General features: G+C 50.9%; 7 protein-coding genes across 7 annotated transcripts; 2 read left to right on the forward strand and 5 right to left on the reverse strand.

Moving 5' to 3' along the window:
* Window positions 1-2: 2 nt before the first annotated feature.
* Window positions 3-992, reverse strand: AUEXF2481DRAFT_37014 (uncharacterized protein). Its single transcript, XM_013491425.1, has one exon. The coding sequence runs from the start codon at window positions 812-814 to the stop codon at window positions 155-157; it is 660 nt and encodes a 219-aa protein (XP_013346879.1). The 5' UTR covers window positions 815-992; the 3' UTR covers window positions 3-154.
* A 566-nt stretch (window positions 993-1,558) lies between these two features.
* On the reverse strand, window positions 1,559-2,551 carry AUEXF2481DRAFT_2445 (uncharacterized protein; the record flags this gene model as incomplete). Its single annotated transcript, XM_013491213.1, has 2 exons — window positions 1,559-2,275; window positions 2,348-2,551. The coding sequence occupies 2 exons, from the start codon at window positions 2,549-2,551 to the stop codon at window positions 1,559-1,561; spliced, it is 921 nt and encodes a 306-aa protein (XP_013346667.1).
* Window positions 2,552-2,813: 262 nt separating this feature from the next.
* On the reverse strand, window positions 2,814-6,386 carry AUEXF2481DRAFT_37016 (glycoside hydrolase family 31 protein). Its single transcript, XM_013491426.1, has 2 exons — window positions 5,873-6,386; window positions 2,814-5,819 (listed from the first exon to the last, which is right to left on the reverse strand). The coding sequence occupies exons 1-2, from the start codon at window positions 6,136-6,138 to the stop codon at window positions 2,951-2,953; spliced, it is 3,135 nt and encodes a 1,044-aa protein (XP_013346880.1). The 5' UTR covers window positions 6,139-6,386; the 3' UTR covers window positions 2,814-2,950.
* A 798-nt stretch (window positions 6,387-7,184) lies between these two features.
* Window positions 7,185-10,552, reverse strand: AUEXF2481DRAFT_37018 (uncharacterized protein). The gene is made up of 4 exons (XM_013491427.1): window positions 10,260-10,552; window positions 10,038-10,204; window positions 9,225-9,988; window positions 7,185-9,174 (listed from the first exon to the last, which is right to left on the reverse strand). Exons 1-4 carry the CDS (start codon window positions 10,286-10,288, stop codon window positions 7,243-7,245), a joined length of 2,892 nt encoding a protein of 963 aa, XP_013346881.1. The 5' UTR covers window positions 10,289-10,552; the 3' UTR covers window positions 7,185-7,242.
* Window positions 10,553-10,905: 353 nt separating this feature from the next.
* Window positions 10,906-11,748, forward strand: AUEXF2481DRAFT_2448 (uncharacterized protein; the record flags this gene model as incomplete). The annotated part of the gene is made up of 1 exon (XM_013491214.1): window positions 10,906-11,748. The coding sequence occupies one exon, from the start codon at window positions 10,906-10,908 to the stop codon at window positions 11,746-11,748; it is 843 nt and encodes a 280-aa protein (XP_013346668.1).
* Window positions 11,749-11,902: 154 nt separating this feature from the next.
* AUEXF2481DRAFT_491923 (uncharacterized protein) lies at window positions 11,903-13,475 on the reverse strand. The gene is made up of 2 exons (XM_013491632.1): window positions 12,697-13,475; window positions 11,903-12,622 (listed from the first exon to the last, which is right to left on the reverse strand). Exons 1-2 carry the CDS (start codon window positions 12,989-12,991, stop codon window positions 12,057-12,059), a joined length of 861 nt encoding a protein of 286 aa, XP_013347086.1. The 5' UTR covers window positions 12,992-13,475; the 3' UTR covers window positions 11,903-12,056.
* Window positions 13,476-14,252: 777 nt separating this feature from the next.
* On the forward strand, window positions 14,253-15,551 carry AUEXF2481DRAFT_72585 (uncharacterized protein; the record flags this gene model as incomplete). The annotated part of the gene is made up of 2 exons (XM_013491505.1): window positions 14,253-14,751; window positions 14,802-15,551. Exons 1-2 carry the CDS (start codon window positions 14,428-14,430, stop codon window positions 15,549-15,551), a joined length of 1,074 nt encoding a protein of 357 aa, XP_013346959.1. The 5' UTR covers window positions 14,253-14,427.
* Window positions 15,552-16,567: the final 1,016 nt, after the last annotated feature.

Here is a 16,567-nt window from a genome sequence, read left to right on the forward strand (position 1 = left end):
GATATCGATGATAAGCGGAAACTGTCAATTTTCGAAGAATCATAGAAGATGAATGTCTAGCAAAGTCTTCTCTTGCAAAGATACACTAGATGTCTGTCAGCTCCTTTCAACGACATCTGACTCAATCCACCTCACCAGAGATACCCCTCTCGCATTACTTCCCAGCCTTGATCTTCTTCGCCACAAAGTTGACAGCAGCCTCATACCCAAAAGTGCCCAATCCAGCAATAACAGCAACAGCCTTATCAGACAAGAAACTCTTATGTCTGAACTCCTCCCTCGCATGCACATTACTAATATGACACTCTACAAACGGAATACTCACACCGACCAAAGCATCTCTCAATCCCACAGACGTATGTGTTAGAGCACCAGGGTTGATGATGATCCAGTCAATGTGCTTTTTGCCATCGCCTTGGGGGCCGAAGCCGGCGGCGGCGTGGATGCGGTCGATGATAGCGCCTTCGTGGTTGGATTGGAAGGTTTGGAGGGTCAGGCCGTGAGACTCCGCAAGTGCGACGGCGTTGTTTTCGACGTCTTTGAGGGTTTCACTGCCGTAGATTGCGGGTTCGCGGGTACCCAGGAGGTTGAGGTTTGGTCCGTTGATGATGAGGATGGAACCCATGACGATGGTAGATTGATGTGAGAGACTTGTTGGTAAACTTTGAAGCAATGTGCGAAGCGAGAGCTCGAGAAGTGACTGTGAGATTGTGTGCTTGTCCAGGAAGAAGATGCTATCTACTGTGATTCTACAATGATTTTTTGTCAAGACATGTTCTCGGAGGGGTTGGTGGAGTCTTGTAGCTTCGGCCATGCGATGCGGCAGGTGGTCGGCTGCAACTCTCCCGCATCGGCTACTGGATCGGTACTCTGCGGCGCCGTACGGACAAAACTTTACCCAGCATCCCACTCGAGTATTACAATCTCGACATTGCGATTCTCAATTCTCCGAGTCTCCGAGACTGGCTGTCGATGAAGAGCGGTCATCAACTCTACGGACAAGTCAGGCTAGGAGTCTGGAGTCATTTCAGACACACCGACAAAATTGGTCCAACACGGTTAATCTCCGGCAAACATGAATCCAGCATACTCTTTTCTTTGCGCGCAGCTCTCTTCCTCTCCCCTCTCACATCAACCTTGTCGCCCGCCGGTCGCTGCAGTCAGATGTCGCTGCTACGGCGGATGACGAGGTCTTGCAAGTCTCGGTAAGCAGCTTTCTCTTTCTCCTCCTCCACTTCCGGCCTTACCCACTCTCCTTGGTCATGATGAATGCAAGGGATCTGATATGGCCTTCCATGAGAAGAGTCAACAAGTAAATGCAGACCAAAAAATTGTTCCTACTTAACCACACTACAAGGCCTCAACTTTATGTCATGATGTCCTATTGAAGCAGATCGCTGACATACCTCAAGATAGATCATCCGCGCGCAATATAGAACTTGTTCGACTGACGGAAGCAGGAAAGAGATGGGAAGACATGTCTTGGGAATATATCTAGCATGTACACTTGCAATGAACCAATCGCTTCGATTCTACTCTACTCTATTCTCGACCTACATTACTCCCCACCCTTCCTTCTCTCCGCCTCCTTCTGTATCCACTCAGCCGCACTATCCTTGTACTCCTCATGCCACCTCGACAACGCAGGTCTTCCCTCAACCACATCCCCGACCGCATAAGCCATCCTCGCCTTATCCAACTCCTCACTGACATCATCATCTGGACAAACAATATAAAACTGCCCCTCGCACATCTTTTTAACACCGTATTCTGCAACCTGCGAGCCTAACCATGCACCCTCTGGCTTCTTGGCCTTGGCCTCTTCGTCAGGGATAGGTCCCGCATTACCCGAGAATCCGGTATATGTCCAGCCGGGGATGAGCAGATGTGTGGAGATCAAAGGGCTTGCCTCGCGCAAGTCATGAGCGAGGTGTTCGGCCAAATGCTTGAGTGTTGCTTTTGAGGCGTTGTAGGCTGGGTTGTTTCCACCAGGGGGATTCGTGATGCCCTGTTTACTTCCTGTAATCACAATCGCACTCGGCGTGTTCTTGTTTTGCAGCAATGGCAAGAATGCGGCAATGCCATTGAGTACTCCAAATACGTTTGTATCGTAGGTCTTGTGGTGGTAGGAAGGGTCTAGCCAGGTACCAAGAGCGCCGAATCCTTGCGAAGGCTTGAAAGATGCGCCGGCGTTCAGCACGAGGAGATCGACGAGACCAAACTTCGCTTCGATCTCTGACTTCAATGAGCGCCATTGGGGGAGTTCGGATACGTCCTGAATTCGCGCATGTCAATCAATTGCTGGTGTGGGCATGTGGGCTTCATCGTCGAGGCGCAAGCAGCATACCATGTCGTAGACTTCGGTCTTTTGGCCGTTTCTTGCACTTCCTGACAGAATTTCCTTGGCCTTCTCGAGTCCTTCAGTGGATTTGTCGACGAGAGCGACGTTCATGCCGTACTTTTGGCACAGCTGTGCGAGAGCAAAGCCGACGCCTGAAGCGCCGCCGGTGATGAGAGCCGTACGATTGGCTTGGAAAACTGCGGATGCCATGGTTCGTGGTTCGTGATCTATGATCTGTCTGTGAGAGGAGGCAATGGAAGGTACAAAAGGACGGGAGCAGAGCCTCGTTGCAGATGGGAAGTGCCTCCGATTGTGATAATGATGACGATGATGACGATGTTCAAAGAAGCTCAGCTCTCCAATTCTCGGAGTCGAGCTCCTGCCGAGGTAAACTTTGTTCTCAAAGCTCTACCCATACTGTTCTTCACATTCGCGATGCTACAACAAACCACAGGTCGCTCCTCACACGGCAAGTCGCACATTACACGAAGCATGAATGTATGAGCAGCTCTGTACTTTACATCTACGGAGACTTTTTCTCCTAGCAACATTGAAAAACCATCATCAGGCCTTCATATCGTAAAATCGTTCAACGCTTCTCGTTCTCTCCTACCACTCGAGGATCCAGTCCCGTGCCCATGCACCCGAAGAAGTAGCGTCTTGCAGGCCAGTAACCTTGAGTACCTTGCTAGTACCGTTATAGTCGACACCGGCCGTCAGAACCTGGCCGTCAAACGACACGGTCTGAGGCTCTTCCTGCACACCAAGAACAGTAATGTTGGCGAAAGCATTCTTCTCCTGCCAGGTACCGCGAGCAGAGGCGTAGAGATGTTGCTTCTTGGCTGTGAAGTCAACGAAGAGGGTTGCATTCTGGATGATGCTTTCACCGTCGTCAATGTACAAGCTGCCAGTAGCTGTACCGTCAATTGACAGCGCGGCAATGACACTCCAAGGAGAGCTTCTGCAAGCTCTAGTAGTGAGACCAGCTTCTTGTTGAGGTAATACACTGCCGCCACGAATATGGACGTTAATGTGGCCAAGAGGTGCGTCCATGGTGACATTGGCGCCAGGGATAGCGTTGACAGCAGTCTGCGTGTACCAGTCATACCAGACAACTCCATCCTTACTACCAGGAAAGACACCGTTGACAGTAGTGACCAGAGGGCGGAGAACAGGAGTGATCAACAAGCTAGGTCCGAGCATGAACTGACGGTCAGCAGCGACAAGGCTAGGGTCATTAGGAAATTCCCAGGTCATGGCGCGCATCACAGTGCTGCCAGTGGTATGTGCCATGTGGAGCAAGGTGTACATGTAAGGAAGAAGCGAGTAGCGAATGGCCATGGCACGCTTGCTGGCATCAATGACAGAGCCCCACACATAAGGCTCTTGAGAGTTGTCGTCCAGAGCGTTGTGGTTACGGTAGAAAGTGAAAAAAGCACTGAGCTGCATCCAGCGACTGCAAAGCTCCTCGTCTGAGTTTCCATAAAAGCCGCAAGTGTCAGGACCAACCATCGGGATACCGAGAAGAGAGAACGAGAGAGCCTGAGGGATGCTGAACATCATGGACTCCCAGGTGGCATAGTTGTCGCCACCCCAGTGTCCGGCGAATTGACCGGCGCCTGCGAACGTGCTACGGCCAATGATGAAGGGACGCTTGGCCTGGACGATCTTGGTCAGAGCGATGTACGTGGCATTGAGAATCTCGTATCCAAAGAGGTTGTGGACGTCATACTCTTGAACCCCGCTGGCATGAGTGGCGTTGGGCGATACAGCGTGAACAGCCAAATCGCCGAGGTGACCATTGATAACATATGGAGGGTGGTTGATGTTACGAACGCCGGGAGTGGGTGTGGTACGGAGATATGGGCGGGTATCAGTCGTCGAGGGACCTTGCTCAGCCAAGTTGGACGATGCCTGAGCCAAGGCCTTTGACAAGGCGACAGCGGCTTCGGTACTGTTGGTGATATTGAAGCCCTCGGGGTAGTTGTAATCAACGGAGCCAGGCTCACCTGGAAGATCGAAGGGTGGGTGAACGGGGTTCATGTGCAGATGATCGGTTCCACAGCTGCCGATACAAAAAGAGCTGACCTCTGACATGTCAATCCAGATACCATCAACTTGGAACTTCTGCCACCAATCGTTCATCGACTCAAACCACCACTGTGTAGTGTTCACGGCGTGCCAATCAGGGAAGACGGTGAAGCCCGGCCAGACAGCGCCAATGTACTCGGAGCCATCAGGGTTCTTCATGAACACGTCCATATCCTTACCACGGCTGTATACCGAGTAAGCATCGGAAGCGTTATCGGGGTTAGGATGGTAGATAGCGGAGTCGACGATCGGAACGTAATGCTGACCATTGGCGTGCAGCTCATCGATGAACTTCTTGCCTTGTTCGTACGGGAAAGCATTAGGATCGTTCTCGAAGTCTCTGTACTGGTACATGTAATCGATGTCATTCCAGATAGTCTCGAGAGGGATCTCAAACTTGGCGAAAGTGTCAATGACTTCTTGCATCATAGTCCAATTCTTGTAGCCCCAACGGCATTGGTGGTAGCCAAAAGTCCAGTATTGCTGCATCGCAGGCATACCGATGGCACCATTGTGGTACTGCTTGGTGACTTCGACCTGAGTAGGGCCGTCGAAGAAGTAGAGATCGATGTTACCACCGAGAGTTCTCCATGTGATGTTTCTGGCGTTCAAGATAGGCTCCATTCCATGGGAGTTTCTCAGGTAGACACCATGGCTGTACGAGATGTAGTTGGCGTCATCGCTAGCATTACCGGTCAAGAGAGTCAGAGCACTCGTCTCAGGATCTTGCTCGTAGTATCTTGTGTCCAGGTAGAAAGGGTGAGAGCCGTAGAGGCCGACATCTAGAGGATCGCCATCGTCCGTAGCGAAGATGGTAGCAGTCAGATTGTTGCCGAGTCTGATGTTGTGAAGACGCTCTCCCAAGCCATAGAGATTGTAGTTCTCGGGTAAGGCAGACACAAACTCGATGAACTGGTTCTCATAGACAAGGACTGTGCCCTCGGTAGAAAACAGAACATCGCCAGTTGACTTTCTCAAGACCGCAAAGGAGAAGGTAGGGTGATTTGACCAGACGAATTGAAGGTCAATGTCTTGGGTAGCCTCGTCGGGAACGGACTGCTTGGGCTTGTAGACTTGCTCGGAAGGCAAGATGTACCAGCTAGCATTCTCGGCAGTAATGTGAGCGGGAGTGATCTCGACTGCCAAACGGTGGGCAGACTGGTAGGCAACTGTGAGGTTGAGGACGTCAATATCGGCGCCGTAGATGTTACAAGCCTGACCAGCAAGGTTCAGAGTAGCAGTGAAACCGTGTTGGGTGTGCACGACATTCGAGGCCTTGTAACCAGGGCAGATGCTTTGAGCAACCTTGGCCTCGGGATCCTCGACGTTGGGAAGCAAGTGCTCGCCACGATCGACAGAGGCCGGGAGGGTGTACTGAGCAGTGAAGCTGGTTCTATCGTCAGCGTTTGATGCGCGTCAAAAGATTTAGAAGGGACTTGCGTTGATGAAGTGCCGTTCACCAGGATCGATGCGGTGGTACCAGACCAGGTGGTAGCAAGAGGCGCATAGTTCAGAGGCTTGGTAGGATAACGACCCTTGCTCCAAGTAGTGGTCACTGGCTCCGAGATGGTTGCTGACACAGGCAAGACGAAGAGGGCGACCCTCTTGGACGGAGGGAAAATCATGCTGTCGATGGCCTCGAGGAGACAGAGTAACAGGATGACAAGAACTTGTTGTGTGTCGGGAGATTTGAGGGAGAGAAACATGGTGGGCGTCTATGCGCGCACATAGTTGACAAGGACTATTAACGCGAAGGAAGTTTGCCTCGTACCTTCCGCGCGGTAGAAATTCACGAGTAAATGTCCCGGTATCACAAGCACATCACTACCTAATATTACTTACCGGTACTGTCACACACAAACAACACGCCGTAGTGAAAGGCTTGCAAGCGACCACATCGAGCGACCACCAAGCCATTTTCAGTTTGGCAAGGGCAGCAGGCAGGGCAAGTGACCCAAGGATGCAGGAACGAAGGAAAGAACAGAACAAAACGCAAGCCGACGTCAAGGCAGCGATGCGGCACCCCGCCATGTGGGTTGAAACATGGAGCAACCGTGCAGATCACCATCCTTAGCGAAACTCTTGTCTTGCGAGCACGGCTTGTTGCATTCGTCGACCTCTCAATTCGAGTTGTCATCCAATGTCGGTGCACTCTATCTTTGTAGCTCTCAAGGGAGGACCCAACATCCTAGCGGGTTGAGAAGATGATCAGATCATCACACGAGGATCCCATCGTCGTCTACCTCGAAACCTCACGCCTTGTTTTCCACAGCCACACTGAGAAGGTTAGAGACAATACGATGTTCGCAACAAAAGATAGCTGGTGTGGGAACTGGCGTTGCAAACATCCTTCTGCCTGAGAGCAGGGTGTTGCCCTCGACGAAGGTCGGCGATATTCGAGACGGTATTGTAACGCAACTATGTTTGATATTGAAAGTTTCAATGGCTCAGTAGGTTTAAGCCTATTGCATCTCGCAAATTTGTACATTCGTAGATCCAAAGTCAGACGTGGTCGCCGTCGTTGTGATTCGTGATGAACCCATGTTCAAATATCAGAAGCCAACACCAAGACGGTGCATGCCATACATTACCCTACCAGCTAGCGATGAGCATGACGAAAAAAGCAAGCATAACACGTCACAAGAACACGAAACAATCCCAATGATATCATGAGGAACCAAAAACCAACAAAACCAAAAATTAACAGTTCAGAAGATTCATTAAGTCATTGCCAAAATGTACAGACTCCTCCACGACTATTACCACTCCCTCATTGTATCCTTTCTTACCCTAACCATCCTCTTCCACTTCTATGACCACACAAGTTTCTTCAACGAGTACCCCAGCGACTCAAGATAACCAGTGCTCTTCTTAGCCTCAGCCACAGAAATGACGTCTTTCTGCTCGGCGTGTAACTTCTTCACACCTTGCTCTTCCTCTCCTTCAGCAATGTGCGTCTGCTTGTCGAGAGCTTTATTGCTCAGCCTTTCAATCTCCTCACAGATATGCCTCACCATCTCCACTTCAGTCATCTCACCCTCAGCATTTTTGCCCTTGGAAGCCGAATTTCTAGGTGGTAGTGCTTTGAAAGCAAGAAGACGACTCTCAGCAGCTTTGACATCCGTCTTCTTTCCGTCTTTCTCAGCAGCAGGTGCCTCTTTCTCATTGGCTAAGCTGCGCGTGTTCGTGCGAACCATAGCAGGTGTTTGACTCGAGTACTTGACCACAAAGCCCACGTTCTTCTTCTCGTCCATGTGAGTAGGTCCGAGGGTACTGGTGATGTAAGTGCCATAGTTGACACTTTCGACATCGACCAATTCCACACGTTCAAAGCTGCCTACTTTCTCTGTATCCCAGTCAAAGCGGCAGAAGTATAATGCAGTGTCTGTAAGAAGCACAATGCATTCTTCAAAAGGCAGAGCGCGGAGCGTATTTGCAGAGGCTGGACAAGACAGTGTCCAACCAGACACCATGTCCGCCGAGTCTTCGAGGACAATGCGCACACAGGTCTCGATGGCGCTTTGACGAATACGACCCATATCGAGAGCGTAGTCTTGATTCATCATGTCAGTCTCAAACTCCTCGAATACAACAGGTCCTGCATTGCCGAGCCAGAAATCGACGCAGGTTTGGAGGAAGTAGTCGCCGAAGATATTGTTGTAGTAGCGGTTCAAGGTAAGGCTGAAGTCTGTCAAGGCGCCTTGCCAGTTTCGTTTGCGGGTACGGGTAAAATCTCCCTTCAATGCGGCAGTTCCTGCGTATTGGCGAGAAATGGCATCGCCATTGTCAGCCCAGAGGTTGTTATACCAGGAAGTCTTTGGATCGGTTTGAAGATTGATAGTCAAACCCATCTCGGCAAGTTGGTCTTGGAGTGCGAGACCAGCCGCGCCAGACTGAACGACATTGGTTCGATCTAAGCAGTCCATGCAGTTCGTCCTCAGAACACCAGTCTGAGTGCTACTGAATTTGCCGTCTTGATGGACAGTCCAGCCGAAAGACTTCATGGTCGGCCTCAATGTATCCATCAAGACCGAGACGTTTTCGAACTTCATACCCTTGCACACAGTGTGGAAGTCGAACCAATGGAATCCAACTTGTTTGCCAGAAGCGCCTCCGGAGGAATTTAGGCTGTTCGCATGCTTCTCATAAGACTCACCAATCTTCGATTCTGTGCCATGCTTGTCAACCAAAGATGCGCACTGGACCTCTCCATACCGCTCAAGCATGTTGGAGAAGTGCTTCTTGAACGCGGCTTGGTTTGTTGCTTCTGAGCCGTACTGAATCGGGATTGGCTTGAAGCTGTAAGGGCTTTGCGAAAAGAACAAGGGTATAGATCCTCTAATCTGCAGGAACGAGAAGACCTTGTCTTTCGAGTCCCACGATGGCGTTGCAAGGATCTGCTCAGTCTCAACATTGTTGGCGACATAGCCGTCGTCGTCGATGCCGCGACGCAGGTAGCGTAGTCCTGCACGTTTGACGGAGCGTCTCGAGATCAAGGTCAACAGCAGCTCCTTGGCCTGTGACTTGTCGTCGGTTGTGTTTGCATTCTCTTTCTGAGCATCTTCCTGGACCTGGACGACTTCTGAGGCATCCTGCTTCGAGTCGACAATCTTGCTCTCTTCGTTCTCGGGTGCATCGACGGTGAAGGCGCGCTGACCGATGAAGCCTTGAATGACAGGCAACACGAGATTGTGCTGACCAGCTTCGATAAGCGGCTCAGCCAAGTTGTGGTTCCAAAAGTACTAAGCTCGTCAGCACATGATTAAGGCAGAAAGCATAAGAAGATGCTCACCAAAGGATCGGAACGCTTGTAAAGAGGGACAGACGCAGAAGCCGACTCCTGTCGTGAAAGGCTGCGTGAAATGTCGTAATCGTAAGAGAAGTAAAAGCTTCGTGAGGTAAAGTACAACTTCGTGGTCTTTAGAATTCGTGGAATGAGATTAGTAAGGGTCGTCTCGCCCGACGCGATAGGCGCTGCTTCGGTGGTCGGTTGTTGATCGTCTGAATGTGTTTGCGATTGAGTGTCAACAGGCGCGCTCTCGACCTCGTCTTTCTTGCCGGCGGGCAGAGAGTCTTGTGCTTGTCTCTTCTGCTCGTTGGTCAGGGACAAGTCGTCTTCGCTAGCGCTCATGCCTTGCTTGCGGATGCCGTCTGACTTCCAACCACCTCCCTTGGAGAACCAACGCTGAGCGAAGCGACCATATTGCCCCTTGTTCTTGATGACATCGGTAACCACAGTAGTGGCCTTGTTGATTGAGCCCTTTGGCACATGCAGCGGCTCATCTGGAGAGCCGACCGAAGCATTGTCGTCGTGTTCGTCGTCTGCGGTTGTACTGTTTGAGTCCTCCTCATCATCGCTAGTGTCGACCGACTCGGGCTTGTTGCCCTTCAGAGCCAGTTTCGCCTGCTGGATAGCATGTTGTGCTTCTGACTGCGAGGCCAAAGGGATAAGAGCGACATCGGTAATGACGTATATGGGCTTGCCGCGGATCTGAGCAATTTGCTCACGCTTCGAGATGGCGACAAGGTACGATGAAGATGCGAGGTTCAGGAGACCTTCGAGCGATTAGCGAATGAAAGGGTCTGTATAACTGGCGCTACCTACCGAGCAGACCGTGAGCTTCGAGTCCCTCGCTGGTCGAGTCTTCGCTATCTTGTTGGAGTTCAGGAGTGATGTTGTACGTGTTATAGCTGATCTTTACAGAAGGAGACGAGGGCTGTTGATTTCGTTGACTGAGAGGTTGCAACAGCAGACCATCTGCGGCCGCGCAGCTGTGTGACCGTCAGCAAAACATGTCGATGCACTAGTCAAGGCTAGAGGACTTGCATGAAGAGTTTGCGAACCAGACCAGGCATTGCTACAGCATTGGTTGCATCTGGCACCGTCTTGAATTCCGACTGTCTCATCAATCTTTCAGCCTTCTATGTGTTTGGCTGTCTTTCCTCGGCCTTGTCTTGTCCCAATGTTTCGCGACTTTGAAGCTTCGAGTGATGACGTCTGCGCGAATGGCCTGATTCTTCTGTCAGATTAATTTTGCTTCTACAGCAACGCGTCTTTGCAAGTGTTTTTCGAGAGACGCCTGACAATCAGTATCGAGGATGTCTTCCAAGAATGACAATAATGTATAGGGAGTGGATGCTGGACGTCTTGGACTTTGTTCATCTTTATTAGGTCTCATGACCCCCGCTTCCACGCCAACCTGTGCCGTTTCTTGACCCACGCGTCGACTTCGTGGATACACTTGGATTGACTCCAAAGTCAAGAATGCTATCACGGACGCTTGCTACAGGATCTCACTATACAACATGAACAGGTAAAGAGATTTTGCTTGTGGCGAACGTAATATTCGATTCTTACGTCTTATGCCAGATCCAGCTCAGCCGTTCGTAGTCTTTGTCGGCAGTCAAAGCATGCCTCCTTGTTCAAGAGACACATAAGCCGCCATGACCTATCAAGAAGCATTATCAACAGAATGCCAGTCGGAGCATGGGATAGTCATATGCATGTGACCTCCCCCGACTACCCGCTCGCGAAGACGGCTGCATACAAACCATCACTGCACAGTCTAGACCACGCCATGACCTTCGAGAAGACAATTGGTTTAAGCAACATCGTCCTCGTTCAGCCATCTATCTACGGTAATGACAACTCTTGCCTATTGGACGCTCTAAAGGAGATTGGACCATCCAAGGGTCGGGGCGTGGTGGCGTTTGACCCTAACGACATTGCACCCGATACATTACAATCATGGCACAAACTTGGTGTCAGAGGCGTCAGGCTGAATTTCAAGTCTACAAATGAATCTTTCGATGTCGAAGTCGTCAAGAAGTCCTTGCGCAAGTACGCAGATATCGTGAGACCACTCGACTGGGTCGTCGAACTCTTCATTGATCTCGAACAACTTCGCTTGATAACCGACATCATACCTGAGCTCGGTGTCAAATTTTGTGTCGCTCATTTCGGAGCTCCCGACATGAGACGCTGGAAGTCGTATCCTACAGACGCTTCAGACGTGCCCGGCATGCAGCATTTGACGACGCTTCTGTCACAGGCCGACAACCTTTGGGTGAAAATATCCGGTCATTACCGTTATGATCTGTCTGTTGACAACATGGCCGGGACCGAGTCCATCACCAAGCTGTTGTTGAGCACTGCACGTGACAAGCTGGTCTTTGCATCCGACTGGCCACATACTCGGTTTGAGGGTCTGGACGTGAAGCCGTTCGTTTCCAAATGCCTTGATTGGGCCGACGAGCATGATGCGAAGGATATGGTATTTCGTGACAACGCGAAGTTTCTGTGGAGTTGCACCTGATGCACGTCGTGATGGAGGCGAGAGAAGTCGCAGTGAGCGCTCAGGTGTCAATTGGCCACTCCCATGCTTGAATGAGATGTTTCTGTGTTGACAGAGTATGACGAGCGTGTACCCTGTCGGTATACCTGAGAATTTCAAGTAATTCTTCCTGCTCCTCGCGAGAAGTAAACCGATCTCCGCACCACGATATACCCATGCAAGTCGTGACCCAGATGGCCGCCGTCTTACATCCGCCTTGAGCTATGCCACAAAGAGCCCTAGCATGAGATCTGAGCTGGTCCTGCATTCGAATTAGCAAGCGTTGAGCCTTACAGTGTATGCCAGAAACTTACGTCAACAGTCTGCTCGTATGCCTTTCTCTGCAGTCCAAGCCGTGGTACGTTGGGATCGTGAGCAACAAGAAGAATTTTGGACAGATGGTAGTGTTGAACGCCCTTTGCGATGACGTCCCCAGTGAAGTAGGTCTTAGTGAATAGCGATCCGGCTATGCCCGACGGTTGCGACTGGAAAATGGGGTTGAAGCATGGAGGCCTATGTGCCATCCATGCTTCGCCATAGTCGCGAAGTGCTTGGTATGTAGTTTGATCGAGTGAGCCGTTCTGGAAGCAGTGGTTGATAACATCTGCACAGTGGACGATGATCCTGTTGGTCCACGTGAAAACGTCGGCTGCTGAGAACGAACGGTCAAGGTTACAATGCTCCAGCACAGGTACTATCGGCCTTTGGTTGATGAAAGCAACGACCATCTCTTGTCGAAAGCCAACCCACCAAGCCGCTTGTCGTAGGCCACCCTTTGTAGCAAACCTCTCTTGAGCGCTGATGAGAGCGTGGATCGCCGGCAGGTGGCTTTGTTGATCGTAGCCTGAAAGTGAGACTGGGCGATGTCAGTACTTCGTTGTCGATGCCTCCTCTCAACGCCGTTTTTCGACGCCATGTTCCGACACTTACTGTCCATCTCTTCCATAACTCTCAGAATAACCACGGCGGCTAGGATATAATCCTCGATGAGTGCATCGGGCTCATTGAGTACTGGTATCAGATGATCCAAGGTTTCTTGGAAGTAAGTCTCTGGTGACGGGTCGGTCATCTCTATAGTCTTAGAGATATGCTTAGAAGCTACCGCAAATATAGACGTTAGTAAAATAGGTGACAGGAATGCCATTCGAGGAACAAGACGACCAAAGACCTGATCTTGACTGCACACGTCGATACTTGGAGCCAGGTGTTCCATGAAGTGCTGCATTAGCCGTGACTCGTGCGCAGACAAGGTAGGCGTCGTCGGCAAAGAATAGGCAGCCTCTGAAGAGACTGTAGAGATGCGGCCTGTAGCAGGATCCCTGGGTGATCCAAAGCTTCGGAAGTTGTATGGCGATAGTGCGGCGTTGCGATCGGACAACTGGTGCTGGTAAAGGGAAGCATAGGATGGCGAGGTACCGTCATTGAGCGCAAACTCGAACACGGGCGATCTGCCCGTGGATGACGTGGTGAGGGTGGTGTCTGGTATGACTTCCGTTGCGAGGTCTATCGGAGCACTACGTGAGCGCTCAGCCTGGCATTCAGCAGCCACCTCGACGAGAGTCTCAAAGCGTATCGATGCTTGGGATTGTCCAAGAGTCTTAGCAGGTCCTTCGTAGTCTCCTGGGCCTTGGTCGCGGTCTGCCACTTGATTGTGCCTATCGGTGGATGCTGTTTCGAGGTGTGGAGTGGAAGCGGAGTCGGATGCCTCAGCAATCAATTGACTTGGCTCCTCCGCATCATCCTCGAAGTCTAGTACCTGGCCGTTGCCGAATATTGTTGATTCATTCTCGTCAATGAATACCAGTGTTTTCTTGATTCTGAACCATGGCTGATTCGCAGGAAACTTTGGTTGATGTTTTGACGGGTTGGCCAATCTGAGGGGGCAGTAAGTACTGATAATAGCATCGCGCTTTAATATCGCAGGTGTAGCTGCCCGCAACAATTGAACATCAGGTCAATGCAGTGCAGTCTTAGGCATCTCACCTTGCCTTCTTCTTCGGTTGCTCAGGAAGCTCGGCCCGGCTCACGCATTCAACATCATCCTTGGAACACCGAGAACATCTTGGCTTCTTGCGGTCACATTTCAAATGCCGGGACCGACACTGTTGACTATGTTGGAGAGGACAATTAGTACGGTCAAGCCACCAGTGCTGCCGGCCGCGGAAGGGGAGACCAACCACGCAAGTCTTTCTCCGCCGTTCATCGCATCCCTCGGTGTCGTAAGCAGATCGATTCGCGGAAGTGCTGACCGCGGGGTTGTACCTGAGAGAGCTCGCGGAGGAGTTGTTGCGTCTTCTGGGGGAAGAAAATTGCAAGTCGGATGGCTTCGGACGTTGTCTTGCCTCGACTTCGGGGGTCAGATTGCTTGATTTGTCAGATGACACGATTCAGGAAGCCCCCACAACCCCCGCTACTCCACACTCTCGTGTTTTCTGTTACTCCTTTCGTTCATTACTACTATTCTTCTCCCCAGTTTTTGAGGAGTACGTCGTTGTATGGACAAGAAAGGCAAGAATGGCAGCCGCCTGTAGGATCGTATGTGATGAGTTTCAATTATAAAGAAGGACGGATCCTCCAGATCTGCTCGAACAAACTCTCATACTTCAATTTCTCCCTTGTCGAAACACCTTTCCGGAACCATATCTATACAAAGACGCCGGGATGGTTCAGAAGCTCAAGATTGCCGCTGCCGGTCTTGGTCGTATGGGTGCTCGCCACGCCATCAACTTCTTGCACCGCACTCCTCGTGCAGAACTTGTTGCGGCCTTCACGCCAGATCCGAAAGAGCTTGCGTGGGCAAGAACCAACCTGGAGCCTCACGGAGTCACACTTTACACAAACTACGATGAGATGATCAAGCAAGAGGGTCTGCAAGCTGTTGTCATCGGAACTGCCACATCAGTCCACGCCGAGGAAGCCATCAAGGCAATGCACCAAGGTCTGCACGTCTTGTGCGAGAAGCCTCTCTCAACTAGCATCCCTGTGGTAAGTTGTTCCAAGGCACACAACCATGATCAGAAGCTGACATCTTGAAGTGCAAGCAAGTCTTGGACGAAGCACTCAAGCACCCTCACCTAAAAGTCATGTGTGGCTTCTCCCGCCGTTTCGATGAGTCTTACCGTGATGCTTGGGAGAAGATGGACAGAGGCCTGATTGGAAGACCTACAATCATCCGCAGTCAGACATGCGATAAGCACGACCCCAGCGGCTTCTTTGTCGAGTATGCAGCTTGGTCTGGTGGTGTCTTTGTAGACATGTCTGTTCACGACATCGATCTGGCCTTGTGGTTCTTCGGCGATGATATCCAAGTCAAGAGCGTCTCCGCATACGGTGTACGAGCAGTCCAACCAGAGCTCGCCAAGTACAACGACTATGACAATGCTATGGGTATTGTCGAGTTCTGGAACGGCCGAGTTGCAAACTTCTACTGTTCTAGAATGATGGCTCATGGACAAGAAGACGTGACCGAGATCATCGGTACTGAAGGAAAGTTGACTGTCAATAGCAACCCTCAGAAGAACTTTGTCAACTACTACGGTCCTCAAGGTGTTACACGAGAGGTTCCCGCGCATTACTATGGCCGCTTCGAACAAGCGTTCGTAGGAGAAGCAAATGAGTTTGCTGCTGCCTGTCTGGACAACACCGCGCTTCCCTTGAAGCTACGTAACGCCGTGAAGGCCGTCGAGATTGGTGCTCTGTTGCAGGAAGCCCTGGTCAAGGGCATTCAGATTCGCCTAAACGAAGCTGGACAGCGTATTGCCGATGCGCCGGCATCAAAGTTGTAGTCGAAGTGTGATTGGACAGTTTGATAGATAATGAATGCTCTGTTTTCCTTTCGCTCTGATCAAGACTCATTGTCTCGAGAGTCGGTGGTGCCAGCAGTGCCATAGCTTTGAACGGAGCGACTCATGTCGTTGATCTCTTGCAAGTCGTGTGCCGCCAGTGTTATCGACAAGAGCACTGCTCGGTATGTTTGTGTACCAGTGAGCCCCGACTGGCTGTTACCGCAGCGGTGTTTGCGCAAAAAGGCTTGCCAAGATACCGAGTTGCCAGAGGTATGCCACTGATCAACACCTCAATTTGGCGCCGAGGATCCGGCTTGGTGTGGTGTTGCAGGTCGACAACTCTGTGCACTCCCTGAGACTCGCAACCCGTCATGAATAGTCATGAAGTGGAGGAGATGGTCTACTGTAAGGCTCGTTAAGCGCTTCGCGTTCTGCTGCTTGCCCGTGTGTAGAGACGCTGAGGAAGCATCACAAATAGAACATTGTTTCTCTTTACGGTGTGTTACAGTCGTGTTCGAAGAGACTTCAGGGACTCTCGTCCCGAGCTGAGACCGAACATGTTGTGACCGCCCGTTGAGAAGGTAGGATTTTCTGGGCAAGATAGAGTTGAAAATGGGATAGCAAGTGTGCAAGATATCAGGCGAGTATCATGCTCGGACATTGACGGTGTCTGAAGGTGTTCGGCCGGAGTTGCTCAAAAATAGTCTCTGGGAAAGATCCGAAAAGGGGTCTGACCATTTAGTCGAGCAACAGCGAGATTTAACAACCGTTAAAAGTTTGCTGGACATGTTCGGCTTTAGCAGCTTCAGCGACTCGACTTGGAAATGTTGCCGAAGGAGAAATTCATCGAGACAATATCACGATGTGAAAGCAATAATGATCGAGCACTGTTAAGGATCGGAGCTTGTCGATCAATCTTGAGGTTTTGTTTCTGTCAAGCTTCCAACATTCAGTCAGATGGTTCGAGAAGGCAGCGGTCGGATATGAGCGAAGCATCAATTTTTGGAGAAGGATCA

Source organism: Aureobasidium subglaciale (assembly GCF_000721755.1).
Source record: "Aureobasidium subglaciale EXF-2481 unplaced genomic scaffold scaffold_3, whole genome shotgun sequence".
NCBI lineage: Eukaryota > Fungi > Ascomycota > Dothideomycetes > Dothideales > Saccotheciaceae > Aureobasidium > Aureobasidium subglaciale.

Excerpts from the sequence above, each read along its gene's own strand:
- AUEXF2481DRAFT_37014 (XM_013491425.1), bottom strand. The coding sequence starts at position 814 with ATGGCCGAAGCTACAAGACTCCACCAACCCCTCCGAGAACATGTCTTG.
- AUEXF2481DRAFT_37016 (XM_013491426.1), bottom strand. The coding sequence starts at position 6,138 with ATGTTTCTCTCCCTCAAATCTCCCGACACACAACAAGTTCTTGTCATC. Across the intron at positions 5,820-5,872 it reads GTGAACGGCACTTCATCAAC|CTTCACTGCTCAGTACACCC; the intron begins GCAAGTCCCTTC and ends CGATAGAACCAG.
- AUEXF2481DRAFT_37018 (XM_013491427.1), bottom strand. The coding sequence starts at position 10,288 with ATGCCTGGTCTGGTTCGCAAACTCTTCAT. Across the intron at positions 9,989-10,037 it reads CGAAGCTCACGGTCTGCTCG|GTCTCCTGAACCTCGCATCT; the intron begins GTAGGTAGCGCC and ends AATCGCTCGAAG. Across the intron at positions 9,175-9,224 it reads ACAAGCGTTCCGATCCTTTG|TACTTTTGGAACCACAACTT; the intron begins GTGAGCATCTTC and ends TGACGAGCTTAG.
- AUEXF2481DRAFT_491923 (XM_013491632.1), bottom strand. The coding sequence starts at position 12,991 with ATGCAGCACTTCATGGAACACCTGGCTCCAAGTATCGACGTGTGCAGT. Across the intron at positions 12,623-12,696 it reads AGTTATGGAAGAGATGGACA|TCTCACTTTCAGGCTACGAT; the intron begins GTAAGTGTCGGA and ends GACATCGCCCAG.